This window comes from Oncorhynchus nerka, linkage group LG10 (assembly GCF_034236695.1).
Source record: "Oncorhynchus nerka isolate Pitt River linkage group LG10, Oner_Uvic_2.0, whole genome shotgun sequence".
NCBI classification, from domain to species: domain Eukaryota; kingdom Metazoa; phylum Chordata; class Actinopteri; order Salmoniformes; family Salmonidae; genus Oncorhynchus; species Oncorhynchus nerka.
Window position 1 is genome coordinate 50371415 of NC_088405.1, and position 21690 is coordinate 50393104.

A 21690-nucleotide genomic window follows, 5' to 3' on the forward strand; every position below is an offset into this window, starting at 1 on the left:
GTCCTAACCATAACGCCAAGGGCGAAGACATGCTGGTTCACAGACATGTTTCAAGGCTGGCTATGTGCTAGCCAGCACTTTAGGATTTCATTGTTAATCCCACTTACTGTTGTGTTTTCCTATCGCAACACATAATTATCTGACATTCAGCCTTGTAAATCCACGTATTTGTCCGTTACTAATGACAGTGTGGAGAAGGGGATTATGGGGCCATGGCGTTCCTGACCTTTAGGGCAGCAGGGAGAACTGCCAACGGCCATGTGAGGGACAGACGGCGCACCTTCCCTCACGCTCCACTGCCCTCCACAGGGCACAGGAAGAGAGAGAGAGAGAGAGGCATGGGTGACACTGTCACACTATAATCATTCCCTACCTTCGGTCATGCTCTGGAGCGGTCGGGCACCGTCCACAGCAACAGGCAGCAACAGGAGTTTTCAATTACATTTGAAGACCTTTTCCCAAAAACCATGAATTCCTGTGTTACTGCTTAAAACGGGTCGGGTACATTTATCCTATTCCTATGCTTCTTCTGTTTGCATTGAAGGACTTTCCTTTGGCCAAAGTTTTAAAGGATAATTATCTTAGTAATATTGCATTCAAGCCTCATCACGACTGGCTGATTAGATCTGAGGTACCATTATGAAAGCATCGTTAGATCGTATCCCCCTCCTACCTATCAATGATTGCATTCACTATGTAGCAATCAATCTGAGTTACAGTGCTATTAAAATAAGCTCTGTTTCAACTGTGCCAGCTTGGAATCCCATGCTGATGTGGTGTGTTCGTCCAGTCCCAGTCCACCAGCCTGTCCATCGCCCCACTACCGCCATGCCCAGCAGAGGTGTCTGTCTGTGGGGATGCTGTGGCTGGGCACGTGGGGCCTCTCCTGGAGCTCCTGGCTGTTTGGGGACAGGGAGCCGACTGACTCTCTCCCACAGGGGCTTAAGAGCTCCAGCCAGGAGTGTGTTGTCCGGCCCCTCCACCCCCGCAGCCCACCGCATTTATCCATTACACTGGGAGGAATCTAATTACACCTCGCTTCACTCCCAAGTTGGACTTCACAGTTTTGCAAGCTTAGCACTGACAACTGATTTCATTAGGTTTGATTGTCCTTGCTGAGATCCCACTTCTGGGCCTAAAAGCTTTTTACGCTTTCTCAGGTTCCTCTGTGTGTTACGGCCTATTACGCCGACCTGTGTCTGTTTTATTAATCAAGATGAGTGGAGGTAACAGAAACTGCTGAATACAAAAGGAGGTGACATCATTTTGCAAGCCGATTAAGAGAAGAGGGGGAGAGTAAGAGAGGGGGGGGGCAGGAGAAAGTAATCAAAGGCAAGGACCCAGAAAGGATAGATGAGGACCTCAACACTCAAGGTGTTATTACACCAACACACTCCTGGCTTCACTCTGGCTCCTATCACAACCACTTGTTCCTTAAACAAACGGCTCAGCATCTTCAGCTACATGACTAATAAACCCCCAAATAACTCGAAATCTCATAACCTGCTTTAGTTCCAAACACGTGCTGTACATACAGCAAATGAGACCCTTAGGTACCATTCATTTCCAAAGTTTGCAACTCACTAATTGGCAACCCAATGAAAAAAGAGCAAGCAGGAACTATCAAGGTGAAGCTTTATGGCAGTCCCAGATCTGTTGTAATTAGCCAGTTTGCAGTCTATGCAGAAAAGAATGGGGCCAGAGGGCCAAAGCCGTGTTAAATATGGATTGAGCTGCTGAGGAGGGCTCCCAGAGGTGTTGCAACATACACAAACCACCCATTCTCCCTCCACACATCTATTCGATTCACACTGCCCTGCGAAGGGTTAAACATAACAGATAGAACGAATGTCACATATTGACATTGGAATACAATTAGAGACCCAGGAAGGGTTTCTCTTCTCGTCTTGACAGTACAGACAGCACATCACCATCCTTTTCTCTCTTTCTGGGCCTCGTCCTCCAACACCACCGAACATTATCCCCCCCCACTTCTTGATGATGTTCCGTCGTATTTTCTATTTTCCCAGAACCCATTTCAAACATGCAGAACCACTCTCCTTAGCACAGCACAGCGATTTCCCATTCTGTCTCTCTCTCTCTCTCTCTGTCTCTCTCTCCAGTGAGAGGAGCTGACGGGGGTTTACTACCATGTAGAGATTAACATGCAGCTGCCGACTCCAGTCACTTCGTTATCCAGCTGTTTTTCTTTCAGCTGTCCCCTCCTGTTGACAACTAACACTAAATGATTAATCACCCATATTATTCCTGATGCACATTTGATTAAAGGAGATACTAAATCCATTGGTTGCTCTTGAACTTTTGTTCTCGTGCTTGTGGAAAAGTTGAGAAATCACAAACTCACTTTCACATGATTTGAAATATATACACACTCTGGAGAGTAAACAACTTTCCTAGAGAAACATCTTTATTTACACTCCCCTTTGAACAGTGAAGTTAAAAGTTGTACTTTTGGTTTTATACTCCAGCATTTTGGATTTGATATGAAATGTTTCATATGAGACAACACTACAGAATGTCAGCTTTTATTTGAGGGTATTTTCATACATATCCGTTTTACTGTTTAGAAATGAAAGCACTTCATGTACTGTATCTATATTTATAGTGTATTAAAGCAGTCAAAAGTTTAGTTATTGACTACATCAAGCTTGTGATTGATTATACAATCTTGTTGGATGCATTTGCGATTGTTTTGCTTGTGTTTTGGGTTATGGCAAAATGTGTAGAATTGCACGAAATTAGCTTTAAAACAGCAACATTTTCTCTCCGCCTCATGGCAAAAGGTGTAGAATAGCTTGAGATTAGCTATAAAATGGCGGTATGACACTGAGTAAAGATGGGTGGATGGAGCACTTGATTAACTGATGTTTCTTTGTTTCCGTAACAGAGAACAGACCCTACACCAAGCCTCCAATAATGTACTGAGAGAGACCTCCAGCTTCTCTAGACCTGGCCCAGGGCTGTCGCTGCAGGCTTCCCCAGAGACAGAGCCCTTGGCTGGGAGAGGACGAGTGGAGAAGAGGGATGACTGGAGGGAGGAATGGATCCCCAAAACGATCCCCTGAAACTCATGTACAGGACTGCAGAGAGGGTGTGGTGGGGCGAGAGGCAACACTGGAGTGCCACTTATTGCTGCCCCATCATCTCACTTCAGCTACTTGTAAAAAAAATCCCTCTATTTTACTTGTTTTGACTACTTTTGTTCTACCCTCTTTGAGAGAAAAAAGTAAGGACCATTGAAAATAAAACTGTCTTGGATTTCTCTCTACTCCCTGTGAAGCACATACAGAAACCTATCCTCCTTCTCTATCCTATTTCTCTCCAAGCCGATTTTCCTCTCGTTATTATTATTGTTATGAATTATTATTGCTATTATTATTCTCGTTATTAGTTGTTGATTCCTCCAATGCCCCAATAGCACAAGTCTTGCAGCGCATATATAGGATCATATCTTCCTAAAGCTCAAAAGTCTGAAGGAGGATATGAAATGTCAAATTCAAGACAGAAATGTGCTTCTCTTCTTCTATCCCGTTCATCATCAAGTAAAAGGGACTCAAATGGTTTCTGAATTTCTACGCTTTTCCCCTATTTTTTCCGGGGTGGATGGGGGGGGGGGTATTGTTGAAAAATGTCACTACTGTTTGTTGACTTAGAAATGTGTCCGCTCCCTGAACTGCATTGTTCCAGTGTTTATTTTAAGTGTGTTTTACTCAAAGCTCAGTCTGGATACAAAGAAAGAGATATTGAGTTCTATCCTATAGAGCCCTTCCTCCTGTAAAGGTTTCTCTGTTGCTGTGTTCAGTTCAAAGGTTATATTGCTGTTATAAATACAGTATTACAGTAACCCCTGTTCTGTTTATCCCCCCCCCCTTCGTTTTTAGACATGTAAAAAAAAAATGCTTTAGCGTTTGCTATTCTGACGTCGTAATAAAGTGGATACATTTTTAGTGAGAAAAAAAAAACGAAAGTAAAATGAAATACCCCAATGCACATCCGATGCAAGCATGCATGTAGATACGACACTGGTAAAAAGTTACACTTGCTGGTTTAAAAAAGCTGCCAATTGAGATATATTTTTAAAGAATTTTGGGGAATTTCATTATTACCATGATCACAACCAGGCAGCTATCTAAAATTGTTGACCTTGTTTTAATGATAATAGTATCACATCACAGCCTTGCACATAACACAAAAACAATAAAACATACTTCTGGACATCGTGGTCGATTTGTTCGTTTTTTTATGTTGGTTTGGTTTGGTTTTTAGTAATAAAGTTCTAGATTCAGAGGTGTTTTGTTGACGTTTTCTGTGTCCTCTGTTTCACTACTTGCTGGGGGTCTGTCTGAGGTAGCAATAACACCACACCTCCAAAGAAATGATTCTCCCTGCGTGAGTGAGTGCCGCACTAAAGCGTATTTCTTCTAGTGCGTTGAGTGAGAACCTTTTGGGAGGGTGAGGCAAAGAGAGAGCGATGGAGAGCGGCCAGCTATAGTCCCATGGTGTGAGGAGTGAAGGAGCCCTGGGGGAGTCCTGTCGACTTTCCGGCAGAGAGCCTTTACTGGAAGGACGAGGAGGAGGGAAGAGGGGGTGCTTTGCACTTCAATTAGAGACAGGTCGTTTGATCTGCTTCTGATTGCCCTTCCTCACTTAAAGCTTTATGTAAAGTAGTCAAAATGCTTAATTAATGATCAGTGATTTCTTTAATGAAAAGACAATTGCTGTAGAGGGCTATTTGATCAGTGGAATTAAAATGGAAAATTTGCATTATTTTCATTATAAAACATAGGATTTGATTAACACTAACAAGGAGAGGGGAATCAAACAAGGAGTTGCGACCTTGACTTGTGGGGCAGGTGCATTTTTTTTTTCCACGCTCACTCTTTTTCTTCGAGCGTAATCCATAACAGCAGATCCATGTCAATTAAGAATATTGGTCTCTGGGATGAAATATGAGCGGAAACCTGGATCGATGTCACTTAACCTCTCTGCAGAGGAATTGTTTGGACAGATCTTGCCACTGTAGCCCTGAACGATTGCCTGTCATCAATACACGGTGTTGGAACACAGCCTGGTTTCTACTTGCACAAGGCTCTCCTTGGGTTAGCGCTCTACTCCAGTATTGACAAGTGAACCAAAGCTGTTTTCGCATGTTCACCATCTCTCAGATGTCGTTCCTCAGGGTCACCGGCCCGCGTGTGAAGAGATGGTGATGAGGCTGTGACGGAAACACAAACGGGGAGAAATACAAAAGTCTGTTCCCACCTGACAGCTTCAAATCAATACAGTAGAAATCAATAATCAAATGCATTGAAATGAGCTAAGATACACGGTGTATGCACCACAGTTGTCAGCAGCGGCGACTGACGATACGGGAATTGGCAACCACTCCCCACTTGGTACACCCAGTCATTTCAACATGGACATTTGGGTAATATTTCAGCCTTTATTTACACACTCAAAAAGACAGCCAGAAGTTTTTGGAATTCCCAATGTGTTATCACTGCGATTTAAAACCATTTGAAAGCACAACAAAGTTCAGATGGGAACACAATGTCAGATATTCTGCATTTTATACAACAGCTTAATGTGTTATCAGTTTGCTTCCTCTAATAGCCGAACCAACTGGCCTGGATTGTGGTTGATATTACATTAAAAGTACAAAAGTTCAAGTGATCAATGCTGTTCATGATTCTGGCAATTGTGAAGATCTCCACAGACCTTTGCATGCTATCGTGAACATCAACACTTTCTATGATTACATAAGAAGACATACATAGTTACAGTACACTCAAAATGTGGCCATGGAAGTGTTTACAGTATTTATTTACGGTAACTTTAAAATGTGTAACATAAGTTTGTAAGATAGCCTTAAATGTATTACAAAAGTCATATTGAATTATGTTTGGTTGATAACACAACCAAATATCCACATTTGAAGAAGATCTAATGCTTGGATAGTTTCACCTGAGACACTGGCTTAGTCCTGTTTAACTGTTATTGTTGGTATAGTTGGAGACGTGAATCCAACATATAAACTGTTAACTTATCGAGATGCTACTAGGCTATGCACTGTATTGCAAAAGTGATGTTGAATTGTGTATGGTTGTCAATGCAACCAAATATCAACATTTGAAGGAGACATATTTTGTGCCACTGACTTAGAGCTCTATTCAATATCTATTCGTAGCGCAGAAAATCCACTTTAAAGTGCGATTGACAGTTAAAGGCAAAGTTCCCGCAGTTGCGGAGACTGCATTCACGGTAAACGATGCATATGTCGGCTAAATCAGAAATGTCCTTTACATTTGAACGTGTATCTTTTCCGTGATATGAATTTTGATTTGATTAATTCTTTAACTTAGATTTTTTGGGTTGAGATGGAGACCAAACTAAAGCTTGAAACCCTATAGACCTATATGTATTGTCTATTTTAAGTTGAACCCTGGTTTGAATTGTTGATGACTTCACAAATACTACATATACAGTTGAAGTCAGAAGTTTACATACACCTTAGCCAAATACATTTAAACTCAGTTTTTCACAATTCCTGACATTTAATCCAAGTAAAAATTCCCTGTCTTAGGATCACCACTTTATTTTAAGAATGTGAAATGTCAGAATGATAGCAGAGAGAATGATTTATTTCAGCTTTTATTTCTTTCATCACATTCCAAGTGGGTCAGAAGTTTACATACACTCAATTAGCATTTCGTTGCATTGCCTTCAAATTGTTTAACTTGGGTCAAACGTTTCGGGTAGCCTTCCACGAGCTTCCCACAAAAAAGTTGGGTGAATTTTGGCCCATTCCTCCTGACAGAGCTGGTGTAACTGAGTCAGGTTTGTAGGCCTCCTTGCTCGCACACGCTTTTTCAGTTCTGCCCACAAAATTTCTATGGGATTGAGGGCAAAGTCAATACCTTGACTTTGTTGTTCTTAAGCCATTTTGCCACAACTTTGGAAGTATGCTTGGGGTCATTGCCCATTTGGAAGACCCATTTGCCACCAAGCTTTAACTTCCTGACTGATGTCTTGAGATGTTGCTTCAATATATCCACATCATTTTCCTCCTCATGATGACATCTATTTTGTGAAGTGCACCAGTCCCTCCTGCAGCAAAGCATCCCTACAACATGATGCTGCCACCCCCGTGCTTCACAGTTGGCATGGTGTTCTCCGGCTAGCAAGCATCCCCCTTTTTCCTCAAAACATAACAATGGTCATTATGGCCAAACAGTTCTATTTTGTTTCATCAGACCAGAGGACATTTCTTCAAAAAGTACGATCTTTGTCCCTATGTGCAATTGCAAACCGTAGTTTGGCTTTTTTATAGCGGTTTTTGAGCAGTGGCTTCTTTCTTGCTGAGCAGTCTTTCAGGTTATGTCGATATAGGACTTGTTTTACTGTTGATATAGATACTTTTGTACCTGTTTCCTCCAGCATCTTCACAAGGTCCTTTGCTGTTGTTCTGGGATTGATTTGCACTTTTAGCATCAAAGTACAATCATCTCTAGGAGACACAACGCGTCTCTTTCCTGAGAGGTATGACAACTGCGTGGTCCCATGGTGTTTATACTTGCGTACTATTGTTTGTACAGATGAACGTGGTACCTTCAGGCATTTGGAAAATGCTCCCAAGGATGAACCAGACTTGGAGGTCTACAATTTTTTTTCTGTGATCTTGGCTGATTTCTTTTGATTTTCCCATGATGTCAAGCAAAGAGGCACTGAGTTTGGAGTTAGGCCTTGAAATACATCCACAGGTACACCTCCAATTGACTCAAATGATGTCAATTAGCCTATCAGCAGCTCCTAAAGCCATGACATCCTTTTCTGGAATTTTCCAAGCTGTTTAAAGGCACAGTCAACTAAATGTATGTAAACTTTTGACCCACTGGAATTGTGATACAGTGAATTATAAGTGAAATAATCTGTCCGTAAACAATTTTTTGAGAAATTACTTGTGTCATGCGGAAAGTAGATGTCCTAACCGACTTGCCAAAACTATAGTTTGTTAACAAGAAATTTGAGGAGTGGTTGAAAAACTAGTTTTAATGACTCCAACCTAAGTGTATGTAAACTTCCGACTTCAACTGTCGCCTAAATAGTATCATTTATCATACAGGACTATAAAGTATGATTACATTTAATTTGTTAAACCTACCCTTTGGAATGACTTCGATAGCAACAGTGAATCTATTTGGGTATTAAGAGATCTCTCAATAATCATTGTCACAATAGCATATTGGTAGAAGTCAATGACAAATATCTAAGCTGGGCATGGTTAAAACCTTGGATGAGAGACCAAATGGATAACTGTGAATATATCAACTCTCCAGTAGGAGATGCTACCCAGCCTATATTTGTTTTATGATAGTGGATATAACGTTGAAGATCTGATGTTGTTTCAGAAGGTACAAATTCAACATATTTTATACAAGGTTTGTGTATGTTGAAAATTGGTTACCATGATGACATAAACCTGTGGTTGAAATGTCACCTCTAAAACAACAGTGTGTGACTTCTTGCAAATCCAATATATTTTCTGCATAGCTTCCACGTCACAATACCTTGACAAATTACACTGAAGAAAAATATAAAAGCAACATGCAACAATTTCAAAGATTTTACTGAGTTACAGTTCATATAAGGGAATCAGACAATTTAAATTAATTAATTAGGCCCTTATCTATGGATTTCACATGACTAGGAATACAGATTTCTCTGTTGGTCACAGATACCTTAAAAACAAGGTAGTTCGTGGCTCAGAAAACCAGTCGGTATCTGGTGTGACCACCATTTTCTTCATGCAGCGCGACCTATCTCCTTCACATAGAGCTGATCAGGCTGTTGATCGTGGCCTGTGGAATGTTGTCCCACTCCTCTTCAATAACTGTGCAAAGTTTCTGGATATTGGTGGGAACTGGAACACGCTGTCGTATACGACGATCCAGAGCATCCCAAGCATGTTCAATCTGTGGCATGTCTGGTGAGTATGCAGGAAGAACTGGGACATGTTCAGCTTCCAGGAATTGTGTACAGACTCTTGAGACATGGGACCGTGCACTATCATGCTGAAACATGAGGTGATGGGGGCGGATGAATGGCTCGACAATGGGCCTCAGGATCTCGTCACGGTATCTCTGTGCATTCAAATTGCCATAGATAAAATGCAAGTGTATTCATTGTCCATAGCTTATGCCTGCCCATATCATAACGCCACCGCCACCATGGGACACTCTGTTCACAACGTTGACATCAGCAAAACGCTCGCCCACACGACGCCATACACGCTGTCTGCCATCTGCCCGGTACAGCTGAAACCGGGATTCATCCGTGAAGGGCACACTTCTCCAGCATGCCAGTGGCCATCAAAGGTGAGAATTTGCCCACGGAACTTTACGAAGCCAAACTGCAGTTAGGTCAAGACGCTGGTGAGGACGACGAGCACGCAGATTAGCTTCCCTGAGACGATTTCTGACAGAAATTCTTTGGTTGTGTAAACCCACAATTTCTTCAGCTGTCCGGGTGGCTGGTCTCAGCCGATCCCGCAGGTGAAGTGGCCAGATGTGGAGGTCCTGAGCTGGTGTGGTTACACGTGGTCTGCGATAGTGAGGCTGACTGTACGAACTGCCAAATTCTCTAAAACAACGTTGGAGGTGGCTTATGGTAGAGAAAGGAACATAAAATTATCTGGCAACAGCTCTGGTGGACATTCCTGCAGTCAGCATGCCAATTGCACAATCCCTTAAAACTTGAGACATCTATGGCATTATGTTGTGTGACAAAACTGCACATTTTAGAGTGGCCTTTTGTGGTCCCCAAAACAAGGTGCATCTGTGTAATGATCATGCTGTTTAATCAGCTTCTTGATATGCCACACGTCAGATGTATTGTCTTAGCAAAGGAGAAATGCTCACTAACTGGGATGTAAACAAATTTGTGCACAAAATGTGAGAGAAATAAGCTTTTGGTGCATATGGAAAATGTCAGGTATCTTTTATTTCAGCTCATGAAACACTTTACATGTTGCGTTTATATTTTTGTTCAGTGTACATTGAAACAACATTAATTCAACCAGATTGTGCCCAGTGGGTCATATCCACTTTATTGTTGACCAAAATCCCAGCCTTATTGACAAGTTCTGAAATTAGATTGGAATTATGGCAGAGGCAGCATTGGAATTTCAATTTAATTATATAACTTGTCAATCCGTCCTCAAAACAAGATAAAGCATGCGTAAATAATGATCAAGAACATGTTTCGCCTCACTAATTCTCCTTCCATTGGTGCCATGCCTACCCAGTCTCCACCACGAGATAATGGTTCATAGTGGAATGAGAGAGATGGACTTTGGCAAAGGGAAATGGTTTAATTGGATGCATTGGCACATGTTATATCCTCCAACCAGCCAGCGCCACACCACAGCTGTCTCAGCTGTCTCCCTACTGGTCTGGTGTACGGAGGCCTGGGAGGAGGCCTGGGAGACAGAGAAGGGATCAGATGGTCTTCAGTCATTGCTTGGGGAGAAATAAGTCCCATGAGACTTCACCATTCAGACACTGTACAACAATTCAGCACAAGTGTCTGGGGCTGGTTTGTGGTGCGATATTTACAGCGGGCAGATTGTTTCCCCACACCTATAATGTCATGTGTTCCTTATATTTTCTTCTCACACACACACAGACCAACGGACATGTACACACACACACACACACACACACACACACACACACACACACACACACACACACTATAGACATAAAGGTAAAACAATACCAAACCACCCGTTGTTTTTGTCATGCCATTGAAAATATTTTTTAGCACTAAATTGAGGCCATTTAACTTTAAATAAACACAAGCAGATAAAGCTTTGAAAAGCAGCCCACTGAAGGGCCTGTCTACAGGGTGTCTTTGGAACTAATGATTACCTTCAGGCCCCATTAAAAAACAGCCAGTAAATTTCATTACTAGACGGAATAGTGAATAATAGGTGTGTGGGTTTTGAAGAGAAAGCAGTCTAGAAATGTTTCCTCTCTAGTTACCCCCCCACCCCCCATCCCAATAAGTGAGTAGATGAGGTAATGGAGGAACTGTTTACTGTAGTTTGTTTATCCATTTGGACCAGACAAACATCCCCACGTTAATGATTTACAGATTAGATCTCAACTACAAACGGGAGGGTGACTGCATTATAATAAAGCTGTTGATAGAAATGTCTCTTCCACATTAGAGACTGTCAAAATGGTTGGATGGGAATTTGTCAAATAACGACGTGTTTAGGTCATTCCTTTGTGTGTGTGTCTTTGCCTGTACACGTTGTGTGTTGAGAATGACTGAATTCAAGTTTCAGTTATGAGAGGTGAGGTCGAGGATGGCAAAGGGCACCTGAAGTGTGCTAATGTTCACTTTATTTTTCTCTCACTTGATCCAGTCCAGGCTATTTTTACTGGGTCGGCCCTCGTATGGGGAACGCCATGTAATGAAGCATGGAGCCAGAATTGGGCTACACCACAGCAGGAAAATGTCAAGTCGCATCCCGCTGCTCTCAGAAGCATGAATCACACACTGTAGGCCTACTATTTCCCAGAGAACACACACGCACACACACCTTTACACACCGAGTTGGAAAAGGGACAGGGGAGAAGAGTTTGACCTTTCTATGCTTTAAAAAAAAAAAAAACTTTGCTTGCAAAAGAAAAAGAGATTACACTCCAGACATGGGCCTATGACAGTACATTTACAATATGTATGATGTTGCCCTCTTGTTTTAGTCTCTGTGTGTGTGTGTGTGTGTGCGTGCGTGCGTGCACGGGTGCATGTATGAAGTGTCCAAGTAAAATATTTATTTTCGCAAGTTTATGTTGCACATTTTATTTGTGTTCTATAGTGTGTGTACATGCAGGTGTGTGTACGTGCGTGTAGGTCTCTGTACACCGGAGCGATCTGGGAGCGTGAAGAACGACTTGGCCTGCACTTCTCCGTTATACATTCTCACAAAGAGCTGATATGGCGGGACAGTGGGTTGGAACGGCCCCTGGTTCCCAGTGCGTTGTATGCGGCTGTCACCCTGTGATAAATGACATCATCACCACAAAACCAAACAGCACCAACACTCTCCAACCAGCCTTCCCACCATATTAACACGTGTTTATTCCTGCTCTCCCACTCAGTAGATGGGAATGGTTTGAACAAGCCTGCTGGCCCGGCGGAGATGTCTGCAGGCGATAACGCTCTGGTCAGCAGCTCTGGAGAGAGAGGGCTTTCCTCTCTCCACTCTGTTCACTCCTCTAAGGCCTGGCTGGATATCCTGCCTGGAGTGTTTTTACTGGGAGAGAGGCAGCGCTAGACCCTTGAGATTTAGCCAGTGAGGGACTCTTCTTCAGATGGCCAACTATTTAGCTGTCACACCTAAACACCTTGGTTATGGACTACACTTGCTTTCTTGATATCATCAGCATATTGTATACCTCAGAGTGGGTAACTGATGAGGATTCAACATTGACCACCATGCTATATGGTTCAGGAACATAGCTACTGTAAGTGTGTGTATTCAAAATTATGTTAACCGGTTCACCACATTTTGTCTATCTTTTGTCTCTGTGGACCTTTCCTGCTTTATCTAAACTGTCTTTCCAGACATCCTGCAACTTTTTCTTCCAGGCGAGGCTTTTTTGGCAGGAAGTATGATCATTACGAGGAGAGAGCTGTCTGTCTTTCTGTCAGTCTGTCTGTCAGTCAGTTCAGCGGGAGACAGTGACTTTCGCCCTCCGGCATGCACGAGAACCCAAAGATATTTTTTCAAATCGAAACTGATTTGCATGACCGCATCATCAGACAAAATCCCAATCAACTATGAGAAGTAGCGTCAGTAGCGTCATGAATTGATCTGCAATCACAAAAATACATATATTTGTTTTGTTTAAATGTGTGTGTGAGAGTTAGTCCATATGGAGGAGATTACTGAGTAGTTTGGTTCATCAGGCTGAGCCCCAGTCTTCGCTTGAAGTTATTGAGGGATGATGATGAAATAGGACCACTTGGATCATGCATTGGAATACATGGGCTCATATTTGATCAGTGGTGGAATTGCAGTCTGTCCCTACTTAGTGAGGGAGCTACATGGGGAAGCAGCTTGACGGTGGGTCCCAGTCTGGATGTGGAATGGGGGTTGGCGTCTGCACATATGTCTCCCCGACAACCCAGCATTGTGCTTTCCCCCCCATCTGCTGATGCTGTGTGTCTGGCAGACTTCATCTATTATTGATCAGCTCCTGAGGAGACTGCTTGCCCAGTGGAACAGGTCCCAACTAGAATGGCCACAGAGGCCCATGTCCGCTCCTCATCCCTGCTATTGAAACTCTCCCTTGCCTCCTCCTTACTCATCGCTCATTGAGACTCAGTTTGCAGGACCAAGAGAGAGCGGCCATCAACTACAATGAGTACAATACAGAGGAGACAACCTAATATGGACCACCTAACCACAACCTCCCTCTCTCTCCCTCTTCCTCCGTCCCCTCAGAGTCGAATGAACGGAGGACAGGGGTATGAGCAAGGTTCTGATCTCATTGCTCTGTCCTGTGATCTCGGAGATGAAAACATGCAATGGCATGTCCACAGAACATACAGAAGTCAATGAGTGATGAGTAAACAGCATGTGGGGGTGGGAACCCCCATAATTAGCGGGTGGCATATGCCAGGGCTGTCAGGCAGTGTTTCAGCAGCGCATTAACGCCTATCTGCCATCTGTCCCTGAGGAGCGGTGGACAGCGTCTGCCCCGCCCGGCCGTCGCCCCCACCACAACTTGGCTGAGGACGCCTCCAGGTCCCCTAACTATGATGAGCTGTACAGTTCAAATATTACTTGTGTAACGCCAAGGGACTTTAGAAACGAACAAAAATGTTCCCAAATCATTTCCCATACTCTGCTTTGCACCGTTGATCTGCCGTAAGGTCTATCAGACCGGAAGGTGATGCTTTCTCACCCCAGTTCATCTACATTTGGGGTTTTACGAAACAACAAAATGATAAGGAACAATATGGTTCCTTGATAATAGTTCTGGAGCCATGTATTTGGCTTGCTAATGACACAGACAACGCATTAGCCCACCGTCACATTTCCATGAACTCCACTCCACCTTCCCGGTCGACTCCAACGCAGGACTGTTTCCAAAGACTTTCCCGCCCTCAAACTAATCATGGAAAATGCATTAAGAGCTCTCAAGAAGCTTTCTCACGAGATGTATAAAAATACACGTTACAGAGACGGGGGAGGAGGACGATGCTGAGCGCACTGATTTGGCCCAAGAACACTTCCTCTCCGGAGGCACACGAGATGATTTCATGTGCAGCCATTCCAAATATATAAAAATATATTTGGAGAGGAGGCTATTTGAAGGGGGGGAAAATCTTCAGTCAACAACGTGATGTCTGAGAGAAGGACATGTGACAGCTGTCCCTTGAGAGTACCAGCAGCAAAGTAGCAGGGGACAGTTTGTGTTCTGTCCAAGGTAACGCCACTACTACTAATATCCGCATCATACTCTCACCTTGAGTATGGAAGGATGATGGATGATGATGGTTGAATGGCACATCCACCTCTATTTCTGATTCTTGGGCGATATTACAACTCAGTCATCATCTTTGTGACCGGTGCTCAAGAAAACAGTGCAGGGCACCCAATGCAATGACATGTTATCTTTAGGGCCATTTGAGGAGGTGTACATATTCCAGTCTATTGTTCTTGGATGCTCAGTTTCTGCTTTGACTACGTCCACACCATCCGTTTGACTGGAGTATGGGAGTGGATGGGGTGGGGCTTTCCAAAACAAGCGTTTGATGACAAAACGAGGAGCAGACGCTGTGCCTCCAATAAGTGCCTCTGTCTCCTATTTTTAGCACGGTGCCAAACCCATGACAAAATATTGTCCTTAGTTTATTCAGATGACTTCCTTCTTCTAGATAACAGAAGAAGGAAGTGGATTTAAAAGGGCATGCCAGGAGTACAAAAAAGTCTCAGATGTAAGTTTTAGCGTTATACATGATCGTAAGTCAAAAAGCAGGGATTTGACATATTCTGTCCCAGTTGGAGAGTGGGAACCAAGGTGAGTCTATTTTCATCAGAGGAGGTTGGTGGCACCTTAATTGGGGAGGACGGGCTCATAGTAATGGCTGGAATGGAATCAATGGAATGGTATCGAACTCATAAAACATCTGGTTTTCATGTGTTTGATACCATTCTCTCGGAGGACCTGAGCCCTAGGACCATGCCTCAGGACTACCTGGTATGATGACTCCTTGTTGTCCCCAGTCCACCTGGCCGTGCTGCTGCTCCAGTTTCAACTGTTCTGCCTGCGGCTATGGAACCCTGACCTGTTCACTGTGATTACTATTATTTTACCATGCTGGTCATTTATGAACATTTTAACATTTTAGCCATATTTTGTTATAATCTCCACCCGGCACAGCCAGAAGAGGACTGGCCACCCCTCATAACCTGGTTCCTCTCTAGGTTTCTTCCTAGGTTTTGGCCTTTCTAGGGAGTTTTTCCTAGCCAACGTGCTTCAACACCTGCATTGGGGTTTTAGCCTGGGTTTCTGTACAGCACTTTGATATATCAGCTGATGTACGACGGGCTATATAAATACATTTGATTCAATTTTTTGGATTTGATTCCATTGACTCCATTCCAGCCATTATTATGAGCCCGTCCTCCCCTCAGCAGCCTCTATAGTAGAGCTGAACCACAGAAGTCCAAGTGTAGCCAGTAAGTAAAGGAACGGAGTGCTAAACTACACTGCATGAGCGTTTAACAGGGAATAATTTGGCAGGTTTCTTGACGAGAGTGCCCCTTGTGATCTTGTTTAGCTTTTTCTTCTTTTTTTATCATCAGACTAATTAAGATTTAGTGAGGTGCGCTGAGGATTAATAACCTACAACAGGGCAGTAAAACTCAAAACAATCCTGCCGCTTTCAAGACAGTCAGCAGTGGTGCACCTTTGAAGTGCCATTTTACTGTACACATTCCCTTAACAAGACTCTGTAGTAAACCACGTGGAGAGAGCTTTTTTTTCAGCCTTTTGAAGTGGATGTGAGCAAATGGTGTCTGGCCAGTTCTGGAGACAATCCGTAGCTATGAACATTTTGTTTATACAGCCAGAATCATGTACTCTCCATAAACAACACAACAACAACAATAACAGAGGAGTCGCTAGGCAGGGCCAACGAACTGGAGTTTATTTTGCCATTGCCTTCACCTGTAAGCTACACTATTGTCCTATAGGACAGTGCCAGCACAAGTGGCAAATCCAGGAAGTAAAACAACACATTTTGTTCTACTTTTCTTTCCTTTCGATAAAGGCTCTCATGAAAAAAATGAATATTCCAACTTTATCAACCAGCTCAATCATTTTTGGGGAAATGACACCAACAAAGGGAGATGTTAATTTTGCTCGGCGACCACTAAATATCTGCAAAGGTCATCCATTAATAATGGGATAGGACTGTGGGGCACATGCCTGTCCCAGGCCCAACAATATATTACACCATGTCTCACTGACCTGCTCCTTTGTTATCTCTGCTAATTACCCACGATGCCCTGCTCTCCACAGCCTACTCCACAGGCTCTGGCTTAGCTCTGGAAATGCTGACATCCTCACCATGCTGATCTTCCTCTAGAGTGGATATAGAACACGTACATTTGTGTTTTCATTATATGTACAGTATATTACATGTATTTTCTGTGTAATAATGTCTTTCAACATTGTCAACACCATCTGCTTGCATAGTACAATGGTTATTTTATGTAGGGCAAGTGCAGCGTGTATTTGAAATGAAAATGAATGCAATGTGAAACACATGATGAAGTCCTTGTTTTCTTTTCATCTCAGAACAAATGTGAATGTATCTTTTTACGGTACTATTGAAGCTTGCATCTCTATGTCTGTCTATGTCACACTTCTTTCTCTAAAATCAAAGTGGCTTCAGTTTAATTGTTCATTTCTCTGGCCTTAGTGCTTCAGCTCATTCCTTTTGTACATGGGCAATTCCACGGAAATAGAATGATGTTGAGACTCAGATTTTTCACTTTAAAATGTATATGTCAAACGGAAAACAATGATTGCGAAGTCAAACACACCATACAACTCTATGCACAAGGACAACTTTTAACAATTTCCATTGAACATTTTACAAAAACACATTTACTTGAAGAACAGTGCGGATGCAACGTTTGGTAACAGAATGACGGCAGCAACAGCATGAACCATCATTCTGTTACCAAACTTTGCACTGCACTGTTCTTCAAGTAAATTTATCTTAGTAACATTTTCTGTGGAAATTGTTAAAAGTAGTCCTTGTTTAACTTTGCAATCATTGGTTGTTGTTCGACATACATTTAAAGTGAAAAGTCTAAGAATCATTGAGTGGCTGTGTAAATGCCAATACAATTCTGTTAAACCACACGTTTGTAAAGGAGAACGCAACTGGCGTCTGTTAAAAAATTCACTAGCCAGAAAGGGAATGGGACTGTTCAGCAAAGAGTTGGGGACCGGATAAAAGCAATATAAACACATGTCACCAGTGCACATTGAAAGGCTGCTAAATTGTGTTGGTAATGATGAATTTGCCTTAAATAAGTTTTGTACAGTCTGTGAGAAAATGCCAAGCGAACAACATTTCCCGAAATTGGACAAACATGGATACTGCAAGTTAGAGCTATTATTGTAAAAAAGAATGAACACATTGAGTGTGATATAAATACAGAACACTCAGTGGGTATGTGTGTGAGAAGACAGAGAGAGGGAGGGGATAGCTGTGAGAATGTCAGCTCGGTGAACTGTGCCTGGGATTATAGTGTGTGTGTGTGTGTGTGTGTGTGTGTGTGTGTGTGTGTGCGTGTGCATGTGTGCTTGTGGATGTGAATAATTCAAAAAAAGCTAGCTAAAAACATCATTTTGTTTTGTCAAGAATGTATTTTTAATATATGTACAATTTATTCTCTTCACTGCCTTGTGACACCATCTAAAACCAACAAACCGGCACACTCGGTGCCACCCCCAGAACTATGCATGCGTGGGAAAACCTGTTTGAAAAAGTTTTTTAAAAACTTCCTGCCGTACTTCAGCGAATGTGAATATTTCATGCTGATTAAAACTGCCCATCAAAAACCGAGTGTTCTTTTTATGCCACACTTTTTTTCTTTCAGCAATATTCTACTTTTCTTTTATGCAATGAAAACTATTTCAAATACAATACAACCCCTCACTGTCATTTTATTTACTTCTGAGGAGGAAATAAAGGTTTTCACTTTGGCTAAGAGATGTTTGTTCTCTAAATTATTAATTCCCCTCCATTGGAGAGCATGGAGTGGTTCTAGTGTGTCTGATGTCAAAAGGGGAAATAAACGCAGAGTGCTTGAAAGACCACTGTCTAGAGTGATTCTGAGCAGAGAGAGTGTTGGATTGCCGGTCAGGCTGCGCTCTCTCCACAGCACCCTTTAGGCTCAAGTCAACCAGCATACATCACTGTGGTTCAATTAGGCCTATTATATCCAATAGAATAATTTGTGTAACAATCTCACATGTCACCTGTAAAATTCACTCTGTTTCTATAGGAATACGAGACCTCTGGACTGAGAATAGGAGGACTACTGAACGTCCATGCTCTGCCTACAGTATAAGTTAAAATATTGTCATTGTCAGGGATCAATGATCAGACACGGGGCTCCAATGATGCAGTGATTTTGAGGTGTTTCTTTTTCACTGTGGGAGATGCACTGCCTATGTAGCCAAGAGACGTTCATTCCTTCAAATCAAGTGTGCTCAATTTATTTTTTCCTTTTACAGGCGGTGTATCATAATGTTTAACAAGGTTGGAGTGTAGGCCTACCAGCCTAAAATGTATACTATAATTAAAGATAAACTAGAAAAACGATATTGCGACTAAAGACAACTTAATGATGTATCTTCAAATACTCTCCTTCCTATTTTAAACAGTGTACTTTACTGTAGGCCTATTCAATAAAGGGAGCAGTTGACTGAGAGAAAAAGATGGGCGGTTGCCAAACATTTTTTAGATGGCTTGTTGTACGGAGGCAATCTGAAGATTAAAAACATCTCTTGAATTACAATGAAACGCCACAAAATAAAATTAATGCAGTATTTTCATTAAAATAATTGAGTCTTGGAGTGTTTCACTATCCATTAGATAAGGAGGTAGGGGAACACGAGAAAGTACCATGATGCTTGTGTCGGGTACGGCTTTTAGGCAAATACACAGCATCACACCGCGGCCCCGTGCAATTCAATCACACTTCCCTCGCCGAGGGGATGGTGAAGCTGCATACCAATGTGGGAATCTGGGGAAAAGTGTTGGAGCTGCCGAAAGAATAATTCAGTTATCCAACTAATATGCTACAATTGACTTGAGTTCACAAATACAGTAAGATTAATGTAATCTGTAAATTTGCCACAGGAAAAAGAAACAACCGTATAATGTAGACATATTTTATGGAAGATTCTACGCTAAGTTTTAATATAGGCTACAGTTCAGGATACAATTTTGGGAATATTGCAACCTCAATTTGGATTTTATTTTGTTGTCAAAGTGAGCTACTTTTCAAAGGGCACAGGTAGCAGATCAAATCAAATCGTATTTGTCACATGCGCCGAATACAACAGGTGTCACCTTACAGTGAAATGCTTACTTACAAGCACTTAACCAACAATGCAGTTTTAAGAAAAATACCTTTAAAAACAAAGTTATAAAAGTTGCAAATAATTAAAGGGCAGCAGTAAAATAACAACAGCGAGAGGGATATACAGAGATAACAGAAAGGGGAGGGGGGAGGGGGGAAATGCAAATAGTCTGGGTAGCCATTTGATTAGATGTTCAGGAGTCTTATGGCTTGGCAGTAGCTGTTTTAGAAGCCTCTTGGACCTAGACTTGGCGCTCCGGTACCGCTTGCCGTGCGGTAACAGAGAGAACAGTCTATGACTAGGGTGGCCGGAGTCTTTGACACTTTTTAGGACCTTCCTCTGACACCGCATGGCATAGACGTCCTGGTTGGCAGGAAGCATGTGATGTACTGGGTCGTACCCCTCCCAACTTCTCCAAAACTAACAGTGCACAACTCAATGAGGGCAATGAAACAACAGAGCCCCATTCATTTCCAATGGATGAAAGTGAAGTGGATGGAGAGACCATTGGGCGATGAGAGCATGGACGAGGGAGCAGAACAGGGTGGGACCAAAGTTGGGGAAAGCGGAACTTTATTCAAATCCCCTATTTGCGACGCTATTGACCAATGGAAGCTCACTATAGCTCACTATAGCTTCCATCCCCTACTGGATTGGCTGTTGATACCTAGCACTACCTACCTAGCCTGCTTGCTAGCACTCACGAGGGTGAAGCTAGCGTGGCTATCCGAATGATTGTCTTACATGGAAATGCACTGGAAGGCTGCTGTTCACCTAAAGTATATCAGAAACACAGTTGCATCTGAAAAGCTTTGATTTGAAACGTCTTCAATAGAGAACAGCCGGCCCCATTAACATAGTCTACATTTAAGTAGTTTTAATAAATACAGTCACAAGCACCTCTCATTGCAGTACCAGATAAAGGGCTGGAAAAAGCTTTAATTTGTGAATGGTTTTTAATCAACCTCTTTCAGATGGTAAAATATTTTCCAACAATTATTTTGTTCTTTATTATATTTACCAAGTATGCATACTATGTGCATAAGGGAACCAAACCATCTTGATACTCCTACAATTGAATTCACAAACAAACCATTTAACCTCATAATCAGACTGATTAAGCCTTTTACCTCGACATCAAAGCATGAGTTTTAATTAAGCAAAAATAATTATTTGATAAAAGGAAACGCACTGGTCTATACCACAGTTTAACTGTACTTCATCATGAGATCCTTTTTTTTAGGAATATGAAGCGCTATAGGCTATATTCAAATAGAACGGCTCAATATTAAAGTCATAAAAAATAAGGGGCATAAGTTTTATTGAGCTTTTTTTCCCTCCCTCATTTTCTTTTCTCTTTCAATTTGAGCACCTTGTTGCCAGATGTTCATTATCATGGCACAGAAGAAGAAGAAAAAAGATTAGGCAATTCACTCTCAACAAGGCCTGTTTTTTTGGAATCGAGAGACGGATGTATGCATAGCCCAATGCCTAACCTAATGCTTAATAAGAGACCACGTTTATGAAAGAAATACGTTGTGGAAGTACAGAAAACTACCATTAAGCCAACTTCTTGGAACACATGCTCCTTTGACCAGTAGGCTACGCTACAAGATTTGTGTTATTAGTGTCCTCGCAGTTGTTGTTTTTTTTTTGGGGGGGGTAGTCACCAATGACTGCTACATTTGAATATAAAGTATAGCACTAATAACGTTTTTTTTTTTTTAATTAGGCTATACATTAATTTCCTCAACGGTTTGTACAGCAGTAGGCCAAACAAATCAGTTCTCTGGCAATAGGCCTACATTGTGTATAATTAGGGCAATACACTCACAAATGTAAAACATACTTACGTTGTACATTTAGATGAGGTTTTCACTGGATTTGAGTAACAATTGATTTCTGGGTTACATTTTTACGAGTGCAAAATGTTGCACCTTTCTCAAAATGTCCGTTTTTTAAAACCGTATGGCGT

At 42.1% G+C, this 21690-nt stretch overlaps 1 protein-coding gene across 6 annotated transcripts in view; it reads left to right on the plus strand.

The window, feature by feature from the left end:
- The window catches only part of dacha (dachshund a), a 143897-nt gene extending 139585 nt beyond the window's left edge, over positions 1-4312 (plus strand). For all 6 annotated transcript variants that reach the window (XM_065023496.1, XM_065023497.1, XM_065023499.1 and 3 more), the window contains exon 12: positions 2909-4312. In XM_065023496.1, the coding sequence (XP_064879568.1) occupies positions 2909-2946 (38 nt within the window). In that variant the 3' untranslated portion in view covers positions 2947-4312. The remainder of the gene's footprint in view (positions 1-2908) is intronic.
- Positions 4313-21690: the final 17378 nt, after the last annotated feature.